The 23,811-nt window shown below is 38.5% G+C and overlaps 3 protein-coding genes across 4 annotated transcripts; 2 read left to right on the forward strand and 1 right to left on the reverse strand.

Moving 5' to 3' along the window:
- The first annotated feature begins 434 nt into the window (after positions 1-434).
- Positions 435-8,438, forward strand: zgc:163014 (uncharacterized protein LOC100038766 homolog). Its single transcript, XM_038291354.1, has 13 exons — positions 435-617; positions 696-860; positions 935-1,040; positions 3,545-3,661; positions 3,730-3,834; positions 3,901-4,078; positions 4,157-4,285; positions 4,861-5,048; positions 5,641-5,837; positions 5,923-6,014; positions 6,099-6,153; positions 7,584-7,681; positions 7,807-8,438. The coding sequence occupies exons 1-13, from the start codon at positions 556-558 to the stop codon at positions 8,007-8,009; spliced, it is 1,695 nt and encodes a 564-aa protein (XP_038147282.1). The 5' UTR covers positions 435-555; the 3' UTR covers positions 8,010-8,438.
- Positions 8,222-13,369, reverse strand: gstz1 (glutathione S-transferase zeta 1). Of its 2 annotated transcripts, none has more exons than XM_038291355.1 (9): positions 13,145-13,369; positions 12,764-12,815; positions 12,610-12,677; positions 10,793-10,873; positions 10,094-10,219; positions 9,945-10,020; positions 9,795-9,847; positions 9,667-9,716; positions 8,222-8,439 (listed from the first exon to the last, which is right to left on the reverse strand). In XM_038291355.1, exons 1-9 carry the CDS (start codon positions 13,172-13,174, stop codon positions 8,313-8,315), a joined length of 663 nt encoding a protein of 220 aa, XP_038147283.1. In that variant the 5' UTR covers positions 13,175-13,369; the 3' UTR covers positions 8,222-8,312. The 2 variants fall into 2 exon arrangements, with proteins under 2 accessions (XP_038147283.1, XP_038147284.1); XM_038291356.1 differs by lacking the exon at positions 13,145-13,369 and adding an exon at positions 12,909-13,065.
- Positions 13,370-14,509: 1,140 nt separating this feature from the next.
- On the forward strand, positions 14,510-23,677 carry aldh6a1 (aldehyde dehydrogenase 6 family, member A1). Its single transcript, XM_038291509.1, has 12 exons — positions 14,510-14,653; positions 15,089-15,133; positions 15,230-15,304; positions 15,650-15,811; positions 15,884-15,962; positions 16,088-16,390; positions 17,809-17,930; positions 18,269-18,458; positions 18,922-19,103; positions 21,218-21,397; positions 22,293-22,391; positions 23,404-23,677. The coding sequence occupies exons 1-12, from the start codon at positions 14,615-14,617 to the stop codon at positions 23,506-23,508; spliced, it is 1,581 nt and encodes a 526-aa protein (XP_038147437.1). The 5' UTR covers positions 14,510-14,614; the 3' UTR covers positions 23,509-23,677.
- Positions 23,678-23,811: the final 134 nt, after the last annotated feature.

Raw genomic sequence — 23,811 nt, forward strand, 5'->3', positions numbered from 1 at the left:
AAATAAAAAGCATTGAAGAAATAAATAGGGTAAAAAAAATAAAATAAATAAAAATACAAAGGAAGAATAAACCAGACAAAAATATATAACATGCATGAACAAAAAAAAAAATACTTAAAGAAATAAGTAATAAATACATAAATAAAGATTATAAATAAAGAAGATTTAGGACAATAAATAAGGAAATTATTACAAAGGCAAAAAACAATGAAGACAATTAAAAGAGATATATACATTTATGTCTCACTGTATTTCTGTATTTATTTCTAATTATGGCAGGATTGGTCCTCCATATATTGAGAAACTTTGAGCAACTATGTAACTTAATTGTTAATATATGATTTAATAGCCATCCATTTGTATTTCAATGATACAATCCATCAGGGTTGATTTCCTCAAATACTAACAGATTTAATCCGTCGTTAATATTTAAATTTCCGTGCGCCATTCCGTATTAATTGATCTTCGGTCTCACGTGCGCTCTTCTGCAGACGCCGCTCAGCGCAGCTCCACGTTTTCCCTCCGCTGTTTAAACTTCCATATCATCCAGACAAAATGGGAAAATTGAACTTTTACCTCCTCTGGTCCCTACGTGACGCTCCCCGACAGTTTATTAGGTATCCGTTATATTTGTTTTTATAAGCCCGCATGATTATTTTCTTCTTTTTACATTTTAACTCTCGAATTTAATGCAGCAAATCCAACCGAAGGTGCTTCCAGGTCCACATCCCGCTGCCTCTTCCCAAACAGCTGCTCATCTTCGGTTTCGGAGAATGGTTGGGAAAAGACGCGGCGTTGTCAGCCGAGGTGGTGGTTGGTGTCCAGACACAGAACATAGGGACTCTGTCCCCGCAGATAAAGTACAATAAAGGTGGTTGAAAGATTAAATTAGTGGTCTCTGGAGAAAATGCTCAGGTCTCTTCATTCCTCACAGGTGCTTGACCTGGGAAGGTGAGTGGAGTGATGACATCATCGCCGAGGCTGCAGAGAGAGGCAGGAGAGGAGTTTATGGAAAGATACTGCTGAGGGTCTGTGGAGAGGTAGGACCCCCTCATCCCTCACTTAAAACATGCAGAGGAAAGCTGTGCAAAGATAAATACAGTCTCATTTTAAGAGGAAGGTTTTTATTTCACTGACATATACTAACTGACACACTTAAGGCCTGCAACTTTTCAACAACTGTTTATTTATAACAGTAATTTCTTAAACACAAAACAGAACAGTATTGGTCTTTTATTTTTAATTTTCAATACTTTCAATCTTGTAGCCTTGAACATCGGTTGTGCTTTCTGTTTTTCATGGGACTTCAGCATACAGTGCACCTCGCCACGGTGTCATCATTCCTCACCATGGCCGGTCCTAGACAGGGGCCAACGGGGGCCAGAAATTCTAATGATGATATGCGCTGGAACACACATTGTTACTGATAGAACCTTTGGAACTACTTCATTCTTTTTATTTACAAATTCTGTTTTACTAATTATTCAAAAACAATAAGGTGATAGCTTCAGTTGTACTGAGATAGGATCCCAGTTTTCATCTGCCAAATGTTTTATTTTCACAACAAATAAAAAAATCCTAAATTTTTTACAGATGAATTTATCAGTTTTTCTTGAGTTCTAATTAAAATTTTATAGCAAATTAAGTCAAAAATATGTAAAATTCCTAAATTATAAATGTCTATTGACCTCATACGAAGTAGAATTTCTATTGAACCTAATTGAAAAGAAATTTCACTTCATTCAGCTCTCTTAATATATTTGAATCCCTTGCCCTGTTTTTTATTTCATGCTTTTCTTTGCCCCCTTGTAAACATACTGCCCCCCTCCTGGTCCCCTGGTAAATTTTGTCTAGATCCGGCACTGCTCCTCACCCTCACTAGATGTGGATTTACTTTAGTATATTCTGCTGTAAAATTAGTCCTATATTTTTGTTTTTTACTCGAGGATTCAACCTCTGCTGTTTGACAGGATGCACAGCTTTGAGTGGTAACTAGGTGACTGCCAGAGAGTAACCCAGAGAAACTTATCGGACTGATCCAATCAGCTCTGTGACCACCGGTCGCCTGGAACGCGGGTTGAACAGAGCATTGCTTTGGACAGTACTGCACAGGTTTCACCAGCAACCTCCTCCTCACACCCCGCTCTCTCTTGTCTGTGCAAACGCAGTAGTTCTAATCCGCACATGATGCACAAATTATTGTACTACCCGCTCTCTCGCATTAAAAAAACACCACCTCGCAGAGTGTAAAATCCGGGATAATTTATCCGACTCGCGGGCATCTGTGAACAACTATCTATATCAGGGAGACTCCCGGAACTTCAAAAACAAAATTTAATAAGGGTGGCCAGGCAATAACCAATGTACACTGAGGGTTGGCCGAAAGTAGATGGGCACCAAAACCTTACGGTCAATCTACGCTGTTCCAAGAGGCAAATTAACGGGCAAAACATCCATATTTTCTAAATAAAGACAATCTATACTTTCCAACAGCCTTTGCTAACAAATAGACAAAATATATATTCAAACATCCCTGCTTTCTAGATAAAAGGTATAGTGGATAAAATTCTTTCAGGTTTGAGGTTTGGGTGAACATCTTTTCCATTGTCATTACCTACCTACTTTATCAATAATCATTCTGCATAAAATTGATATTTACAAGTACTAATATCTACATAAATTGATCATTTAAGTTTTTATTAAAATAGTTATTTATGATTTTACTGAAGACTCCTAGATGACCTGCAAAGACACATAATTTCTCTTTACCCCATAAAACACTAAATCTATTTCTGCTTGAATTCTGTACTTATATAATGTTGGTATATTGATGTGCATAATAAACCACATTGTTTTTGTTAAGTAATTGTCAAAATATGAAAAATTTAAAGGTTTTGAAATTTCTACTTGAGATTATTACTGTTGCCACCATCTGTATTAGAGATAAATAAATGGTAGGGGTGGCCATAGAGATGCCAATGATTGGCTAAGGGTCACCATGGCCACCCCTGGCCCCCCATCTAGCTTCGCCTCTGCTTGGTAGTAGGGCTGACTTATTTTAAAATGATTGGGATACTGTTTAAACTTGGGCTTTAGGTAAACAAAAACTAATCAATAATTATTGACATGGCTGATATGAAAGGCTTATATCATGAAACCTTTTTTCAGCCATATAGCCTTATTTCCTCTAAATGAGCATTTATAATGGAAATCAAATTCCTTGTTTGTGCCCACAATCTTGACCAATAAAACATCATTTTATTTATTCTGTAACACATAATAGTGAAGCTGTAAAGCTGGTTTAAAAAGAAAAAAGCGGTCTCAAACTGTTGCCTAAACTGAAGCAATATCCTTGACCTTAAATGGCAAGAATGAAGGCATTTTAGTTCTTTTTTTAATCGATAAAGGCTGCCAATTCTTAAACAAACAAAAAAAGGGAAAATAATTAACCAAAAGCAAAATGTTAACACAATCCGGCTTTTAGAAAACAAAATGAGAACTGGTAGTTTGATATTATGCATTGCTAATTCTGTTTTTGTCCCAGGATGACCTTAGTGTTCTTAGCAGCACCCCTATGGCTCAGAGGAAATGCCTTATGTCAGGACATCACAGTACGACTGAGCTCTCCAGCACTTTACCGGAAATTGCTGAAAATGAAACGGTGAGACAAGTAGGGTTTTATCTTTGTTTTTAAATCCACAACTCTTGATCTCATCCAAATCTTTGCAGATAATCTCAGAGACTTCACATGTAAGTAACAGTGTTTGCTATTCTGAGATCCAAGTGAATCAAGTTGACACCAGTGAACCTCGCCACCCTGCAGCTTGGCCTACGGTGAGCTTGTTGGCATTATTACTGTTAATGGTTAAATAAAACTAATGTGTTCCGTGCAACTGATAGGATAAGACACCCAGGCGTAAGGTCACTAGTCAGAGAGCCTGCCTGACCTGGTGCTCAGAGGATATGAACAGTCTCATAGAGGATACGGACAAAGCTTCCACCCCCAAGAAAAGGAAACTGTTCAGGATGCACATCCCGGAGGAAATAACTGCACAGATTAAAAATGAAAGCAGGGAAGGTCGGTATAACAAACCTTAATGGCCTCTGAAAACACATCTATGTCCCCAGAAACTGTGTTCACGCCGGCCGTGATTAGTTTCAGCACGTCCATCAAAGCGTTGGAGCCACGCCATGTGTTTGAGTGACCCAGATACGGCTGTCCTCATCGGAGGAGAAACATCGGATCAGAACTACTGCAAGGACTCCTTGTGGAAGTTTGAGTTGGGTCAGTGACAACCACCAGAGGAATGAATAAATAAAAGCAAATGTAATGATATAAACCTTAGTCAATTAAATAACATGCTGCTGTTATTTTGCGCACCTCTGATGTTGCTATTTTCAAATATTAATTACTGCAAAAATGTCCATAGCTGTATATTGGTTATTTATTCTCCAGATGCACAGTTTTTATATTGTTAAAACTCTTTACAGTACAGTATTTTATTTTTTATCTTTAACTCTTCACTATCATGTTATTCTTATACATTTTTCTAAGGTTCACATTTGTGTGACCATTTCTTTCTATAATCTTTTTGCCTCTGTAAACAACAGAATTTCCCCATTGTGGGGAAATAAAGTGATTTTCTATTCTATAAAAGGTTTAGAACCATATAAGTAAATCTAAACAATATATGTATAAAAGATATATCTGAAAAACATTTTATTCACAACAAAAAATACTTATGTAAAACATTTTCTGACCACAAAGTCTCAGAAGAACAAAAAATTGTACACGCGTAGCGCTAATCCAGACATTGCTTAAGGCTTTTTTGTCTTGCATTATTTTTACATTTGTTTCAGACAACGATTTCTGGTTCCCAATGAACTCTTCTTCTTCTGGACCCATGCCTCCATGTGCCAGAGGACACACAGCAACCTTTGACCCAGAATCTAAGTCAGTCTTTGTGTACGGTGGCCTGAGGGATGGTCAGCGCTACAGCGAGCTGTACATCCTTAATACAGTGACCTGGAAATGGAGACTTGTCACTGTAGGTTTGTTAGAAGAATTAGTAGTTCTGAAAGGGACTAATTCAGGTGTATTATTCTGTAAAAACATATGAGAAAAGCTAATTTTTCTCCATGATTCCCTTTAAGAGTTGCTGTCATAAAAGTAAACGGATCATTGTGCACTAATTTGTATTTTTTTTTTTTTAAAGCTTGATAGTTTTATACCAAAGGTATTTATTTTCATCTACTTTAAAGTCTTCTATCAAAGGTTTTGTACAGCGTTCAATGTTAAAATGTGTTTAAAGGTCTGTTGGCTTTATGATGTGGTGCTTTTTGTAAATAATTTGAAGCCAAACTGTTTTAAAAACACTCATTTGCATTGTTAAATGTAAAATGATGTTTAATATTTATAATTACAAGGAACTCTGTAATTGCATGCTATGCTTGATTAAGAATTATATAAAAACTTTGGTTGATTCTCAGAATGTTTAACATTGCCAACATTGTTGGTGAGTTCAGTTTAACTTTAATTTAATCAAAATGAATGTCGTCAATGTGTGTGTGTTTTTTTAAGCGTATACTCTAAGTACACCGCTCTGTTTTTTTTGTTGTTTTGTTCATTTCCATCTCAAGGCTAAAGGGGATGTGCCTAATTTGTTGTACCATTCAGCGGTTTTCTACCAGAAGGAGCTTTATGTCTTCGGAGGAGTTCAGCCAAGCCATTCACTGCGAGACAAGTTCTGCAGCAACAGTCTCTACATCTTCAGCCCAGAATATGAGCTCTGGTACCAGCCCATTGTGGAGGGGGACAAGCCTCTTCCTCGCTTTGGGTCAGTCTGCTTTGCAAGATTTAATTGTAAAAAATATTGTAAACATGCTTCACATACATGGGAATACTGAGCACATATTCTTCAGGCACTCAGCTACTCTTCTTGAAAAGAAGCTATTCATTTTTGGAGGACAGAAGACTGTTGCCTACTTGAATGATATTCATATTTTAGATCTGGGTAAGGGGACTGATTTGATGCCTTCTTTAAATATTTTTTTGCCCCAGTTTGCTCTGATGTTTGGATTTTTCTCTTTCGTTAAAGGACTGATGGAGTACACAGCTGTGAAAAATGTCAACATGGCACCGCTGCCTCGGGGGTGAGTACAGAACAAATCAACCTTGATAAATGTCATTGACGAAGCCATCTGGTTCCTGTTTTATTTATTTATTTATTTATTTATATATATATATATATATATATATATATATATATATATATACACTCACACAGTGAGGAAAATAAATATTTGAACATCCTACTATTTTGCACATTGGCACACTTAAAAATAATGGAGGGGTCTGACTTAATCTTAAATAAAAAAAAATAAAAAAAATCATGGTCACGAAGAACCAGCTTCAATCCATCTTCAATGCTCTAACTGAGGTCATTACCCAAGATATCTACAGTACATGGCCCCGGTCATCCTCTCCTTATTTCAGTGCAGTCGCCATGTCCCATGTGCAGAAAAACACTCCCAAGACATGATGGTACCACCCCCATGCTTCACTGCAGGGAATGTTTTCTTGGGATGGCACTCATCATTCTTCTTCCTCCAAACACGGTTAGTGGAATTATGACCAAAAAGTTCTATTTTGGTCTGATCTGACCACTTTCTCCCATGACTCCTCTGGATCATCCAAATGTTCATTGGCAAACTTCAGACGGGCCTTGACATGTGCTGGTTTAATTGGGGAACCTTCCGTGTATTACCAACAGTAACCTTGGAAACGTGGCCCTAGCTCTTTTCAGGTCATTGACCAGCTCCTCCCTTGTAGTTCTGGACTGATTTCTCAGCTTAAGATCATTGAGACCCCACGAGGTGAGATTTTGCATGGAGCCCCAGTCCAAGGGAGATTGACAGTGATGTTTAGCTTCTTTCATTTTTTAATGATTACTCTAACAGAGGACCTTATTTATCTATCTGCTTGGCAATTTCCCCGTAGCCCTTTCCAGCCTTGTGGCGGTGTACAATTTTGTCTCTAGTGTCTTTGGACAGCTCTTTGGTCTTGGCTATGATAGTAGTTGGATTCTTACTGATTGTACAGGGTTGACAGGGGTCTTTATGTAGTTAACAACCTCAAACAAGTGCATCTAAATTAGGAGAATAAATTGAAAGGAGGTGGACATGTTGAAGGGGGACTAACGGGTCTTTGAGGGTCAGAATTCTGGCTGAGAGATGGGTTATTTGCAGCTGTATCATACAAATAAATGGTAAAAAAAAAAAAAAATCATATATTGTGATTTCTGTATTTTGTTTTTTTGATTGCGTCTCTCACAGTGGACATGCACCTACAATGACATTTTCAAACCCCTCCAGGATTTATAAGTCGGAGAACTTACTTGAATATTTTCCCTCACTGTGTATATATATATATATATATATATATATATATATATATATATATATATATATATATATATATATATACACACACACATGTTTTGATCTCTTAAATAATCCAATTAAACCAAGCTGAAAATAAAGTGGCTGGATATGCTGATAAAACCCTCTCCCTTGTAAATCAGATTTCATGCAGCAGTTCCAGTGTCGGATAACAGGATTTTGATCAGTGGAGGTTGCAGTGCAATTGGAGCTCTGCAGGATGTACATGTCTTCAACACAGGTGAGTGTTGGTAAAGTACCAACAATATGCTTTTTTTTTTGTTTTTTTTTTTTTGTTTAAAAACAAAAAAAGCCGATTTGTGATCTCATGTTTTAAAACGAAGATGCTTTGTTTTCCATATTTAGACACCTGTATGTGGAGCTCAGTGGCATGCCCCATGCTTTGCACCAAGCCCCGTGCAGGACACAGCATGATACATTTACAAACGGAGCGGGATGAAAACAGAAATATCAAGTGCACAGTAGTGGTCTTTGGTGGTTCTGACTGCTCTGGTTCCTTCTATGACGACACAATAAAATGTCCAGTGGAAATAACTAGAGACAAATGATCCAAAAAAATTATGTGAAAGAAAAAGTGAACTTTTGTTTGCTTTGTACTGGTTGTAAATTAAAGTGTTAGTATAAACTGTTCACCAGTAATAAGATGTATGCACTTAGGTGCTCTACTTTGAATAACAAATGTACAATTTGCATGTTTTATAGATTTTTTATTCCATGTTGTGTATTTTGGAAAAACTGATTTTCTACAAATTAATGACAGAATGTTTTGAAAGTTTCACTGCTATTTAATGGGTTCAATAAAACATTTTTTTTAAAGCAGTATTACACAGTACATGTGCCACACTGACATTTCATGCTCGAAGATCTGCAGGTGTGTCCGGCTGGCGAGATGGATGGCTCAGTTTGAAAGCTTCAACCTCGAGCAAAGTCTCATTTAACCTTTTGATGGTTGGATACTGGCTTACATCCACTTTAAACCTTTAAGGAAAAAAGATTGTTAAATTAGCAGTTCAGCAGATCAATTCTGAAAGGATTTCATAAGGGGTTCAATGAAAAGCACCAACACCAACTACTGCATAAACATGGAAGTTTTTTGGAAAATGGCTCATGCTGTGTTCAACCACATGGGGAGTATCTGGGAAAAGCAGTTTTCAAAGCTTGTGCTCACAGTCGTGTAGGCAGAGAAGTTAAATTAAGATCTTTTGGGACCAGAGCACCTTTCTCTATATTTCTAGTAAATCCCCCATTAGGGTTTCATTGAAATTTGAACATTGCTTTTCTGGGGTGCCTACCTGCGCTTATGGTTGACAGCCATTTCTCTGTAGATTTGCAGTTGGGTAAAAGTTTCCATATCCAGAGGAGTGAACAGTTATCTGAAATGCTCAAAGCTTAAGATGCTCTCTGATAATCTAACTAGTGTTGCACCGATACCAGTATCGGACGGGGCCCCGATACTGCCCTAAAATGGTGGTATCGGCGAGTACCAACAAATAGGGCACCGATACCATTTTGAGAGCCATAAGTTTATTCAACTGTTGTCACCCACTCCTGGTAGGCAATAAAAAGTTCAACTGGATTCACTTTGTATTAGATTTTTTCCTGCTTCACAAAGGTAGGCAGCAGCTTGACAAAGCCATGATGGCAATTATTTTACATTATTATGGTATCGGTATCGGCCGATACTGCACAGCCAGGTGCCAGGTATCGGGTATCGGTATCGTGGCCAAAAAATGGTATCGGCGCAACACTAAATCTAACCCAGGTTTAAATTGGGGAGTGGCGGCCTAGAGGTTAGGGCATTGCACCTGGAATCCTGGAGGTTCCGATTTCAAGCACCACTCTCACAAACTTTCACCCTTGGTCCCTGAGCAAAGACCGTTAACCCCATACTGCTCCCCGGGCACCGCACAATGGCAGCGCACTGCTCCCTAACAGGATGGGTTAAAGGCACAGATTTCATTTTGTTGCTCTGTACTTGTGACATTGTAACGACAAAAACTGAACGGTACCAGAGAAAATCATGTATCAATTTTCTTCCACCTAATGACTATATACTATACATGAAATATCTATTAAATATGTTGAAGTTCGTTTAATGTTGCGTGGCAGAAATTGGAAAAGTTTAAGGGGTAAGAATGCTTCTTGAAGGCCCTTTATCTTGATATCCAAGCCGAACACTTTAAAGGGAAATGCTAAAATACGCACCTCTCTGCATTGTAGACTTGTGGGACCAGACAAATGTCTGCCATGGAAATCTAAAATAAATCACCAAAATGTTAATCCTTGGCTGCATTTTATGGAGTTTACTTACGGTCTAATAGGTGTTTTCTTACCTCATCACCTACACAGTATTTTCCTGATGTTTGCTTCAGAATAGGCTCTAGAGCTGAGAGATTGTAAAGTTCACACAAACCCCAGTGAAAAAAACACACAGTGCATGAGCTTTTCTACTACAGTAAGGATGGATAATGTCTTCCCCTAACCTTGAAAACCACGGTTAATGAAGTGCTGTGCCCATGGTACCTTCTCCGCTCCGATCTTCTGCAGTACGTATAAGTTCTGAAATTAAACTGAAATTACTTAATTTTTTTAGGACGGTCAAAGTAGAAATATATTTTGGTTTTATAGCTACCTGCACAGGCTGTATCCCAGAGGCAATGAGGTCACTTATCATCCGAACGTGGGCGCGTGCCTTTGGGTCTGCAGGAAGAAGACGGGGTCCCGGTCTGGTCTCGTCAATGTACTGAATCACAGCAAGCTAGAAGAGCAAAACAAGCATGTTGAAGGATTGCTCATGATGATGCCACCTTAGTTCATTTGAAACATGCCATGCTAGACTTCTCACAGGTTATTTTCATTTTTTTTTTTACTTTTAGGAATCAGCCCTGACCATAGAACCAGAGCTACAATAAACTCTTTAAATTAAAACATATTTATGACTAAGACGTCCAAATAAATTTAAAAAATAAGTGTGACAAGTCTTAAAAACTGATCTTCAGATTAAGGCATTTTTTTTTTAGATATTTCTCTTAAAATGTGTAGAGTTGTGTAGAGACATGTAGGTCCCCAAAACACTTGAATCTGTAAATGCAGTTAAATACGAGTCTGCAAAGCCATACATATCAACACTTGTAGATGAAAGTCTAAACGCAAACTTTGTTGTTCCTCCTCAAAGTATTGCTCGTTTAGTGATGCTCTATGACATAAAATCCCCCCCCAAAATACACAGACATTTGTATGTCAAAACTGAAAAAAAATCTTCCAGCGGTGTGAAGACATTTGTAGGGCACTGTATGTGCTCATGATCTGGGATGAATAAACTCAAACTTACTGACTGAGACAGAGTAATGCCATCAACTTCCACTGCAGGAACTTGTTGCATGGGGTTTAATGTTTTGTATTGCTCTGTAAGCTGAGGTGGACAGAGACATGCAATCAGATTTAGTCATTCATTAAAATCAGGTTGGCTAAACATTTTTGCAAAATATTTTCTAATTTAAAAAGCTGAAAAAAATGAATAAATACAAGAAACATTTTCCCAGCAAAAAAGCATGTGCTTACATATTTAAATGCATTACTATACATTTAGTGTAAAGTTTCAGTATGTTTCACTTACAGATCTGTATCTCTAAATAATGTGCTGTATTTTTCATACAGTATGTTAATGTTCTAAAGTGCCTCTCTAGGAACTGTGATAGCAAGGAAGAAAGTGAATGTAAAGACAGCTGAACCACATTTGTTTTGTGTTTCTGATAAATATAATATTTTATGTATTTTGTTAAATCCAATACCTTTAGAAGTAAAATGGGCCCATGGCATGACAAATTCTCCACCATGTAAAATAATAGGCATATAATAGTTCACCACAAGTTTGTTTCCAAACAATATAAGATTTTTTTTTTTTTATTTTGTTCTGGGTTTTGGGAGATTTTTCCACTCATCTTTGCCAAGAACCCCTTATGTTTGTGTGATATCAAACACCTATGGTGTGATTGTTCAGAAATGTTACAAGGGCATTGTTCCCATAATTGCTTCAAAACGATGACCCCATTAAGATTTCCAAGGAGTCCTGCTCTTCACTTCTTGTGAAAAATAACATTTCTGAACACAAAAAAAAATTGTATTTGTTATTTAAACCTCAGATTTAAAAAAGCAAACATCTCTGGGACCTTTAGGAGTGCATACACCCTCTTCAGTCTTATGGGCCGTAACCAGGATTTTGGAATTACCAAGGTCAATCAAATATTGTGATAAATCTTACTTGACAAAAACACATCATAATATGGTGACTTTAAAGCTCATCAAGGAGGTAAATATGAACATGTTTATTATAAAAAAAAATCCAAAACTCGCAAAATTAGAGTATTTTAGTGAGTGAGAGTTATTATTATTATAATCATCATTATACTATATTATTATTGTTGTTGTTGTTATTATTGAATTATTATTAATACTACTATTATTGTCACCATCATCACTATGCATGTGCATGGCCCACGAAATGAATCAAATGACTTGCAATAATATTGGGGACTTTTATTTTTTTCCTAACCAATGAGAATGCATGCTGATCTTTACACCAATCGAAGTCAGAACAATTTTCATCATATAGTTTGACATTTCTCTGAGTTAAAAAAAATAAATAAATTAAAAAAAAGGGGAAAATACCAAGGACATGACCTCTGTGTTCTCAATGCTGGTTACGGGGCTGCTTATGGCCCCTAACAATGAGTGGACATTTAGACTGCTCATCTGATAGTTTTCAGATTTTGGGACCCAATATATTTAATAGGTACATGGAAAATTGTAGCCTAGTAAACTAGCCCCACCCACCAATCTTTCATTTAGTCCGGTTTATCAGGCTAGGAAAACTGTAGATTACTAAACTGAAAATTCTAGACACTCATAAGAACTTAAAGTAAAAACAAACCCAAAAGCTCATTAATTTCATTAAATTTAGAGGTCAAAAAACCAACACAAAAAAAAACTGATAAAAATAACTAACAATATGCTAAAAAAATATGCTTATTGCAGGAATAAAAAGATGTGTACAGTAGTTCTTTCAATAAATTGAATTATGGAATAAAATCAAATTGGATTTGTTTGTTTTTTGCTATCACAAATGAACAGGAAATGTTAATACTGTACCTGCTGACCTCCATCTTTGATTAGGTTGACTGCAACCTGGTCATATTCAATACCCTTAAGAGCAAAAGCTGTTCAGAAAAAAAAAGTTCAAAGTTATTTTGTTAACGTCCATAATCTGTAAAAGAAATAAGCAGAGTACTGAAGTACGGCTCACCAATCCGGACCCTCCAGGAGCAGGAGCTTCTGAAGTATCCATGAAGTATAGGCTAAAAGAAAACAAAAAAGAAATATAGAAGGTTGAGAAAATATAGCAAAACAAATAATTCTTCCTCCATGCATTTTAGGTTTTCTTGCTTCACCTTGTTTTTGTTTGCCATAGCTCTATAGATCTAGCGGATATCTCTTTGGAAGACTAAAGAAAGTTTTGCATGTATTCTTTTTTTCCTCTGCAAATTCCCATCCTCCTCTATCAGCCAATAGGATGTGTCCCTGAATTCCCTCCTCCTTATACTTTGGTCCATGACTGTGCAACATCTGTTTCATATTAAACACATAGTCTCACACTCACAGCTTGCAGAAACAGATATTACAGTACCTTAACAAGGCAAACTAACGTCAAGCGCATCCTTGCTGTTGCTTCTAAGACGTTCGTAACATCAAATTAGATATGTGGGTTATAGTCTTGCCTTTATGAATCTATGAATTCGCCTTAAACTTATGAAATGAAAAAATAAAAGCAGAGAAAAAAAACCCTAAAAGTTGATACAAAGATTTTAGAAAAGTTCTGGTATGAACTGTGCTGCAGGTTACACAATAGCTCTAGTTAAACAAACAGCATGGTAGAGCAGCAACGTCATAGATATAGAAAAATAGATGTTGCATCAGCGTCGGTGTTGTGCGTAAACTTGGCCGCCATATTGTGAACGCAGTTTGTGGTGTTTAATCTTTCCTATAAAAAACATTCCTGTTGGACCCAGTACGAAGCTACAAGAGAAATAAATAAAGAAAAATAGTTTTAACAATAAAAATATATTATTATGTGTTATTTGTTCATTCTTGCAACAAACCACACAATAACAGTAGCTTCTTCATAAAACCCCCAAATTGAAAGAGGCTTTCTGTACCATAGCATCTCTTAGAGGGATTAGGACCATATAATAGAATCTAAAATAAAGCTATTTAATCCACTAGTTTAGATTGCTCACATTGCAATTGTTTAGGAGGAAAAGGCAGTACCAGCATATATGCATTAATCATCAATGCATAAAACACACATTCCTATTATTACTATTAGTAGATGCAGTAATAGTAGTCATTTCTTCTGCACCACATACATTAATATCTTAAAAAAAAAAAAAAAAGAAATTCAAATCGTTTTGATAATATTATAATATTTTACAGCAAAACTCCTGTATATTATATACACATGAGAATAAAAAAATATTTGTATTTCATTTTGTTTATTGACCAAGTCATCACAGTCTTCACCTTTTTTCCAGAACAAGATCACATTTAGTTTTAATTTCCAGATATTTTGTCACTTTGTCCAAATAACCTTCAGTTTTAATACCGATAAGAACATATAAAGTTAGAAACAAAAAAAAAATTATCAGGATTTGTAAAATATAAGCTTTATAAGTTAAGAAAACTCTGCTTTGAAGCGTTTTGAGTAACCCTGGCGAACTTGCCACTCACAAAAAGGCGGCCACGCTGACGTACAATGCCTAGTGGCTTACTAATGTTCCAACACACTATCTATTTTTCTATTTCTATGGTCTCCATTGACGAATTTCTTTTTTATCCAATAGTTATACGACTTTTCTAACTAAAGCGGAAATTTGCTTCACGTAGAACACTGATTGGATAGACTGTCCAGCAAGGAGACCAATCATACACGATTATTTGTGGGCGTGAGTAAATCTGGACCAATAGCGAGCCTTTCTTTTACTCAGATCCCACCTCCGGGTAATCTATGTCCGTAAGGGAGGTTTCTGGTGTTCTTGGACCATTTTACCACCTGCAGAATCTGTGAGATCAGGTCGTTCTGGGTCCTAAGCATTTCATCATGGCGGCATTAGCATTAAGATCGGCTCTAAGAAGCAAGGTGAGCTTTAAAGCTAAAGCTTTTATATCTGTTAAAACCGAAGCAGGCATTCCAACTGTCATTGTTTACAAAGTTAGTGTCATTGGAGCAGCATGTGTGCACTGCAGACTGAGTCAATAAAGATGGGTTCAACTTTGCATGTTTCTTATAGATGTATAAATAATCTCTCAGACTGTAGGCTTGTTTAAAATGCACAGCTTCACTTGGGTTGATGCTTCTTGTCATGCTTTTATTCTTTCAACCTGCTCCACTCAGTTTGACTTTGTCCCCTTCCCAGCACCATGCATGTTTTAGTTGCTTATTAATCATGTGCTCCTACAAGCCACAACAGGAGCTAACCGGTTATATGCGAATCATCTTAAATATGCAAATGAAGCTTGCCTTTATAGGTTTTTAACATACCATGAAAAACACTATATATTCATTTTTCAACAGGTCCATCCTAAAGCTGGCCGTTTGTGCTACTCCTCCTCCTCAGCGGTCAGTGGAAAAAACAGCTTTTCTTGTATCTCATTCATTTTGATTCCTTAAATTTTGCATTGTCAGTAACAATTGGTGTTTTTATTTTCCTTACAGCCGACTGTAAATCTCTTCATTGATGGCAAATTTGTTGAGTCGAAATCCTCAGAATGGCTTGATATTCACAATCCTGTAAGTATCATACAAGGCCCCAAAAAATTCTACTGGTGTTTGACTAAAAAAATCAGGTCAGTATCAATGTCTGGTTTTCTTTTACGTGCTTGAATTTGATTTTATTTCTCCCCCCCCCCCCAAAAAAAATTATAGCACATATAAGAAAAAAGTGAGCTGTAGAGTAAAGCACCAAGGCTCATTTTTACTCTTGTGTTATGTTAGGAATGCACCCTGGATTGGTGCATTTATAAACAGAAAATGGGAGGCCTTAGTTTCAGTTCCAAGGAGATTTTCTGCTGCAGATTAACAACCATGGCTTATTTAAGGCGGTCATTAAACAATTTGCTGATTGATTTCTTGCAGGCTACTAATGAAGTGATTGCCCGTGTTCCCAAAGCCACCCAAGAAGAGATGTTGGCTGCTGTAGACTCTTGCTCCAGAGCCTTTCACACGTGGTCTGAGACCTCAGTTTTGTCACGGCAGCAAATCTTCCTGCGCTATCAGCAGCTTATTAAGGACAACATTGTGAGTAAAGTTGTAAAGTGTGATATGCCAGATGACATAAACTGTAGAGCTGAACTCCTGGTTCCTTTTCAGAAAGAGCTGGCCAAGTCGATCACATTGGAGCAGGGCAAAACCCTAGCTGATGCAGAAGGAGACGTATTCAGAGGATTGCGTAAGTTTCTCTTCATACAACGATTTCCCTTGAAGTTAGACATTGACATTTCCATGATTTTTTTTTTTCACTTTTCAGCCAAAATAATGGCTTGCATCATGTCTTACCTGCTTTATTTTTTGCAGAGGTCGTAGAGCACACCTGCAGCATCACATCTCTGATGCTGGGAGAAACCCTACCCTCCATCACCAAGGATATGGATACCTACACCTACCGCCTTCCCATCGGCGTGTGCGCTGGCATCGCCCCCTTTAACTTCCCCGCTATGATCCCCCTGTGGATGTTCCCCATGGGCATGGTGTGCGGCAACACCTACCTGCTGAAGCCGTCGGAGCGTGTGCCGACCTGCACCATGCTGCTAGCTAAGATGCTGCAGGACGCCGGTGCTCCAGATGGGACGCTGAACATCATACATGGACAGCATGCTGGTGAGAGCTGATGTAGCTTGAATGAAAATTGCTAATAACAGTAAGTTTGATTTCTTTCTATCCTTTTTGCATGTTCTTTTTCTAACTGTTGAATCGTGAACAGTGACCTTAACTGATGTATTTTAGGCCCAAAACGTCTTCAGATTATGTTCTGGTTCCTTTGTTACCTCCAGGGTGAGTTGTTAAGCAATGAATAGAAATAGCAGAATAAGCAAAGTGAAAAGTACATTCCTTTTACACACGGAAATGGGAAAAACGGCAAGTATGTGAGCAATGACATTATTGGGAGTGTTGATGATTGTTAAGTCTAATAGCGGCTGGAAGGATCTGTGATAATGCTCTTTTGTGCACATATGATAACTCAAACTGTCCAGTTCTGCAACAACTTCATGCATGAAATGGGAGACATAGTCCAACAGTTTTGTTTTTGCCCGGGTCCTTTTATCTCTGACAGGCTGCTCTGAATTGTTGGGACATTTTAGGTCAGAGTGTTTCTGATAAGCTTACCCAAACTGTTTCCTCTAAGCAGTAGATAAGCTGCTGTTCCAGTAAACCTCAACAAGAAAAGACGGCTGATGCTGCCATATAGCTAAAAAAGAGTTGTAAGGAGCCTTAGTTAAAGGTGTAGTAGTGGAGGATTATCACAAATTTTTTAAAAGATCCCACCCTCTCCACTAAAAAAAAAAAATGTACATGCAGAACCCTGTACCCGCTCCTGAGAGGGAAAGCCTATTAAACGTGTGTGAGAGCGTGCACAAGCCCATTTCTCCTCATGTACGCTCTGGTTAAAAGTTGCTCTTTGCATCGCTCATACAAGCTTACTTTCTAGAAGAAGATTTGCAATTCTTCCACGTAGACATAGATAGATTTTAGACATAGATATATCACCAGAATGATTGACAATCACTTATTTTGATGATTCACCCAAAACATCCTCCACTATACATTTAAGTAATTATGGTAAGTGATTATAGTTATCTGACGGTTTCTGTGAAGTTAATCACTTTTCCCTATTTTCTCCATTTGTGAATTATGGTTCTTGTATTGGTTACGGAAGTCCGAGATCATAAAAAGGTTTCAGCAATACTTTTGAGGTAAATTTATGTCAAATTCTTTGTTTATTACCCGTTAGATTGGGTATTCTGTGTCAGAAATGTTCTTTATTGGGATTTCTTTAAAATTCTGCAGCTCAGGCAGCTTTTAGCCCTTAGTCCGGTTGATACAATTTAACCAAAGCTTAGTTAAATACCATTATTTCATTATTTGTCAGAGGGAAAGGTGGAAGTGTATTTTTACACATGGCAGCAGAACAATTTAATTTGATAAAAAAGACCAAAAAAACTGAAGAAATCTGTTGTAAAGATACAATTTTTGCTCATTGCTAATGTGACTAATGCCTGAAAATCTCTCTTCCTCAGCTGTGAACTTCATCTGCGACCATCCAGCCATCAAGGCCATCAGTTTCGTGGGCTCCAACCAGGCTGGGGAGTATATTTATGAAAGAGGCTCTAAAAATGGCAAGAGGGTCCAATCCAACATGGTGAGTTCCATAAACAAAGTGACCAGACATGCAGAAAATGCCCAGTAGGTGGCAGCAGCGCTCAACAGATTCTCAAATGTTTTTACTCACTGGTCATATTACAATGACTTTTAAATGTACTGATGAGTGCAGAGAGCAGATTACAGCTCTGCCACACTGTGGAAACAGGCTATTTTTATTTGCACCAATCGTTCTAGGAATGAACCTAAATTTGAAGCATATGTACTATAATGATTTACCCACAGTTTGTTTAAAATAATAATCCTATTTGTCACAAACAGGCTTCTGTAAAGTGGAGATCAAACAGCTAAGGGTTAACCACTTCTTGTGTACTGCAGGGAGCCAAGAACCATGGTGTGGTGATGCCTGATGCCAACAAGGAGAACACTCTGAACCAGCTTGTGGGAGCGGCGTTTGGGGCGGCGGGGCAGCGCTGCATGGCCCTTTCCACGGCCATCCTGGTGGGCGAGGCGCGGAGCTGGCTGCCGGAGCTGGTGCAGCGTGCCAAGGCCCTGCGCGTGAACGCAGGTACCACACCCGCCCGTCGCCCCGCCTTTCAACAAACCCGTTCTCCCAAGGGGCCCTTTGGTTTAGACGAGCCGGGGCCACCCACGCCGCCCTAACCTCACCTCTTGCCTGATGCTCTGTTGTAATTTCCCTTTGGAGTCAGCTGGAAGAACAGGGTTTGTCATGGCAGTCATGCAGCAAATTTGTGGCCAGATCTGCGGGCCAGACCTAAATGGCGGTTTTTGACCATCAAATCCTTTGAGAATAAAGTTGACGTGAGGTAAAACGAAGATTGGCTCTGCCCGTTTATGGGGATTTGAAGTCGCAGTCAATTTGTGTTGGGCATAGGATAGCTGTTTGAGAGAGGAGCACCTTTAGGGTCCTCATCCTGCCTGCTGAATGTTGGTGATGAAAGACAAATGTGATTATCAGTCGGGCTAATGTGTCGTCACATCATACCGTCTTGTTTTTGTGGCTCTGCTAGGGGACCAGCCTGGTGCAGACGTGGGGCCCCTGATCTCTCCTCAAGCCAGGGACAGAGTCTGCAGCCTGATCCAGAGTGGCGTGGACGAAGGAGCTCAACTTCTCCTCGATGGGCGAAACGTCAAGGTCAAAGGTTACGAGAACGGCAATTTTGTCGGCCCCACCATCATCAGCAATGTCACGGTATGTGGTGCCCTGTGCTTAAAGGCAGACAGCAGATCTTTGCACAATACCTCATAAATGTTTCCAAACCTCTTTAACTATTTGAGTTTTTAACTATTTAGAACCACAAATTCCAATTTATTTAGATTTTATGTGATTTACCAGTAAAGAAGTTAATTCTCTGTAAGATTGATAGAGAGCAGCAGTAAACATCTGCCCTGGAAATGAGCCAGTTGGACTTTGACTGGGACATTTTTTTTTTTATCTAAAGGGTTCCACTGTAGCTCTGCTGTCCGTTCAGGGTTGTTGTCCTCCACCACTCTCCTGTCTTTTGCAGCCTTTCACCTGGAATGCCTTTTATTTAGCTTTTGTCAATCCTCTGTTTGCTAAAGAAAAGTATCCCCACAGCATGATGCTACCAGCACCATGTTGATACATGGGAAGACTGTATTTTGCTGCTCAAACTGTTTGTTTCCCCCACACATAGAGTTTTACACGCACCAAAAAGTTAATATTTTGCCTTGTTTAAACATCCAACAGTCGTTCCATCAGGAGATCCTCCAACCTGAGCTGTGGACCTCTGCAGCTCCTCCATAGTAAATACAGGCAGCTACATTCTGGCTGTTTAGGTCAGGAACCTGCAACCTTTTACACTCCAAATCTTAAATTCTACCCCTAGTGCAAGACATTTTCCTATAGCTACAAACCATTCTAATAATAGCTTAACAGTTTTTCATAAATATCTACTGTAGAATGTCAATGGCTGATAAAAAAAAAAAAAAAAAAAAAGGGTTTATGAGGGTTATGACATAAGACAAACCATTAAATTCACTGAATATTTTGATTAAAAAAAAAGTGAATTTTGCAGACAAGTCATTCTGTCATGACCTGGAATTAAAAGAATAAATTAGCTACTCTTTTTTTAATAGTTAAATATTTTATTGCACTACTTTGGGCCGGATTTATCATGATCCAATTTTGCGTGCAGTTATTTGCGCTCGCAAACTGGAATTTTGCGCGAGGGGCTGAACCATGGTTTGCGGGTGATTTAACAAGAGCGATTGCGTAACTGGTGACAGGTGCAAAACTGTTGGTGACGCCCTATTTAAATGACGCTTTTGCGCGTTTTGTGGTTTTCGGCATGGCGAGTTTGGACAGCAGAAGGCGCAAAAGGAAATTTGACCCCATGGAAATGGAGATGTTGGTGGATGAAGCCAATAAACATTTAAGTGAGCTACAGCAAAGAAGTGTGACTATCACAGAGGAACGCTATATGTGAACAAATCTGTAATAAAGTAAACGCTGTTGGTGAAACCTTGCGAACAGTGGATGAAGTAAAAAGAAGATACCAGGATATTAGAAGGCGTACCAAAGAAAAACTGGCATATAACAAAACATCTGCGAACAAAACAGGACGGGGCACAGTAGATGAGATGCCTCTGACCAGCATTGAGGAACAAGTACAGCTGACGCTCTGTGAGGAGCAAATCACTGGAATTGCAGCTCCAAAATGGCAATGCAATTATAAACGATATGTTTTGATGATCGTTTCCTTGTTCATTCCAAAAATATTCACATGGAGTGAAAAAATGCGTTCTCTGAGCCTCCTTGCTTCATTTCGATGTCTCCTTCTTGCTACAATAACCGCTGCCATGTGTGCGCAATTACGCATACAGACCATTTGCACCTTCTTTTGGAATGTGTTAAATATAGAGTCAGATACCATTAGCAAAATTGCTTTCAGGTTTGATAAATCACTTTGCGAGTGCTAAATTAATATATTTACATGTTCTCCTCCCACAAGACGCACTTTTGCGTGTAAACGCCCCATATTGCATATTCATTGCAGAAAAAGTACTAAATGGATAACAGGCGCTATTTAGCACGTTTTAAAGACCAAATCCTTTTAGCACGCTGTTGATAGATCAGTTTGTACATTTTTTAGCGTGCGCAGTGAAATAGCTCACGTTTTTATACACGCAAACCTTTGATAGATCCGGCCCATAGTGTTCTATCACATTAAATTCTTTGTCAAATAAATGTGCATTTTGTGGTTTTAAAAATAGTGTTGAACATTTTAAAGCTGTCTGTCTGGATATGTCTTTTCTTAAAATGTTTCTCCTTCCGTCTCTCAGCCCGAGATGAAGTGCTACAAAGAGGAGATCTTCGGGCCCGTCCTGATTGTCCTTGAGGCAGACAGTCTTGACGATGCCATCCGTCTGGTCAACAACAACCCCTATGGCAACGGCACCGCCATCTTCACCACAAATGGTGCTACGGCGCGCAAATACACTCACGAGGTGGACGTGGGCCAGGTGGGTGGCTCCGTTCTCCAAATGCCCCTCCGTCCTTTGGATAAAGGAGGCATTCACATCCCTCTGTCATGTCTGTGCTTCATCCATAGCAGCGGGGAGCACATCACGCTTCTGTTTGAAAATCTTCACGTTTAAAAAGGAAAAAAAATAAAAAATGTCCATGTCACGTACCTGCTTGTTTGCTCCTCACCTAAAATACACACAGCAGGTAACCCCTGTTCTCTCCACTTCCCCACTATCCGGGACTCCAAATAGATAAAGCAAACATGCGTTTGTTAAATGAAAACAGAAGGGTATAGAAGCATTTTTCCAGGTGGCATTCGGAGCAGGGAATTCTCAAATAAAAAATTCAAAAGGGATTCCAGGGACCGTTTTTAGCAGACTTGCATTATGGCCAGCCATCACCCTGTTTGTTTGCCTGTGGAGCCTGGTTATGCCCTGTGTTTGCTGTTCACATGTCGGGGAATGTTGTGCAGGCCATGTGCTGCGCTCCACTCCAAACCCTCTGTGCAACAAACATCTACTTTTCGTTTTTTCTTTTTTTTTTTCACCACTCGGTGCATCTTCGCCAAAAGACCTCAATGCATCCAAACTTCTTCTCTCTGTTTCAAACATCCTAAACAACCATGGCTCTGCAGTTTTCAAAACAGAATGTTTTATTTAGCTTTTTATCCCTCTAATGAAGGCATGCTGTTCTTTTAAAGCGGCAGATCTAAGCCGCAGGTTCGGCTTTGTTTATTATGGTCGTGTAGGCTTGTTTTTTCAACAAGCATGGAGGCACCACATCTTTTTTGTCAGCCGCATCTCACTCATCCCGGCAATTTGGGTTCTTGGAATTGTTTTACAAAACTTTAAAGTTATGGAAATGAAAGGGACTGTGCTTGTTTGTATCCAGGTTGGAGTCAATGTTCCCATCCCCGTGCCGCTGCCAATGTTCTCCTTCACAGGATCGAGGGGATCCTTCAGAGGAGATACCAACTTCTACGGGAAACAGGTAGGACCCGCTCATAAACATGGAAACTCTAATCACATTATATCTTTTTATAAGATTAATAGCAGACAACTTTAATCTATTTTTGGGTGGATTTAATAAGACTTGTGTATTTATATTCAAGCCACTTAATCTCATAGCCAAAGATAGATCCCAAGTTGACTAATTTACATCAGAAGTGATTTTTTTTTTTTATTCAGCTGTTCTGTGAGGACATTAGAGGTTCCTTTGAGAACATTAGCGAGCAGACATGATCATGAATACCAAAGAACAGAGCAGAAAGGTCAGGGACAGAGGTAGACGGAGTTAAAGCATGGCGATGTTACAAAACGGTGTCTGAAGCTTTAAATGTTTGGAGATAACTGCACAGTCCATCCTCTCAGAAAAAAATAAACCTATCAAGACTTGGTAAGACTAGCAAACCGGGCCAGGAGTGCTCTGTTCAGGCCCTGGAGAAATTTTGGAAATGATCCCGAGATCCACAGCTCTGATTAAAGAAGCTCCTAGCAGAAAAAAAGAAAAAAAAAAAGAAAATCAGTTATAAGTGAAGAAAAGTAAGAGGAGGGTTTAGATCTAAGCCTTAGTGGTAAAAAGGCCTAGTCAAAGTCCAGAGCTAATTCAGTGGAGCATCTTGGCAAGATTTGAAAGCTAATGTCCACAGTTGATTTCCACCCAATCTGACTGATCTTGAAAGGTTATAAAAAAAAAAGAAAAGGTCTCTAAATGTGCAACAAAGGTGCAGACAATCCCCAAAGGGGCTCAATCTGTAGCTGCATTAAAAGGAGGTTCTAAAAAAACATTTAAGACAAACCTTTCAAATTGAAAGTAAGTCGTAAACCATCTCTCTCTCCTTCCATTTCACAGTTGTGTGTTTCTTTGGAGTTTGGTTATCACATAAAAACCCACCACAGTATACCGAACCTCTTGGTTGCTATGTAACTTGGGGGGAAAAAAAAGAAAGAAAAAAGCATCAAGCTGTAAGAATTGTATTTGACCATTTAATTTTTCTCTCTAGGGCATCCAGTTCTACACTCAGATTAAAACAGTAACTTCGCAATGGAAAGCTGAAGATGCTACCTTGAAAAGTCCTGCCGTTACCATGCCAACAATGGGACGCTGAATGCTTCGTCCTATAAGTGCTTTGAATGTCATTTTGAATTTTCTTCCAGTGAAACCACATAATGTTTATATACATGCTGTGAATTAACACCCATTAGAAAGACTGTATATGTAATCTGTGTGTATACAGTAGATGCTAATGAATGTTTGAAGATCCGCCCACAAAAAAAGAAACGCTAATAAACCTTGTCTCCTAAAAGGTACTTTAGTTTTTTCATGGAGGCAATCAGTGTTTGTGTTGTTTTTTTTTTGCACTGAATACAAAACTAAGACACAAAGAAATGAAAAATAGTTAAAATGAAAA

Source organism: Cyprinodon tularosa, unplaced genomic scaffold, assembly GCF_016077235.1.
Source record: "Cyprinodon tularosa strain WSP-4 unplaced genomic scaffold, ASM1607723v1 ctg3, whole genome shotgun sequence".
Classification (NCBI taxonomy): Eukaryota; Metazoa; Chordata; class Actinopteri; order Cyprinodontiformes; family Cyprinodontidae; genus Cyprinodon; species Cyprinodon tularosa.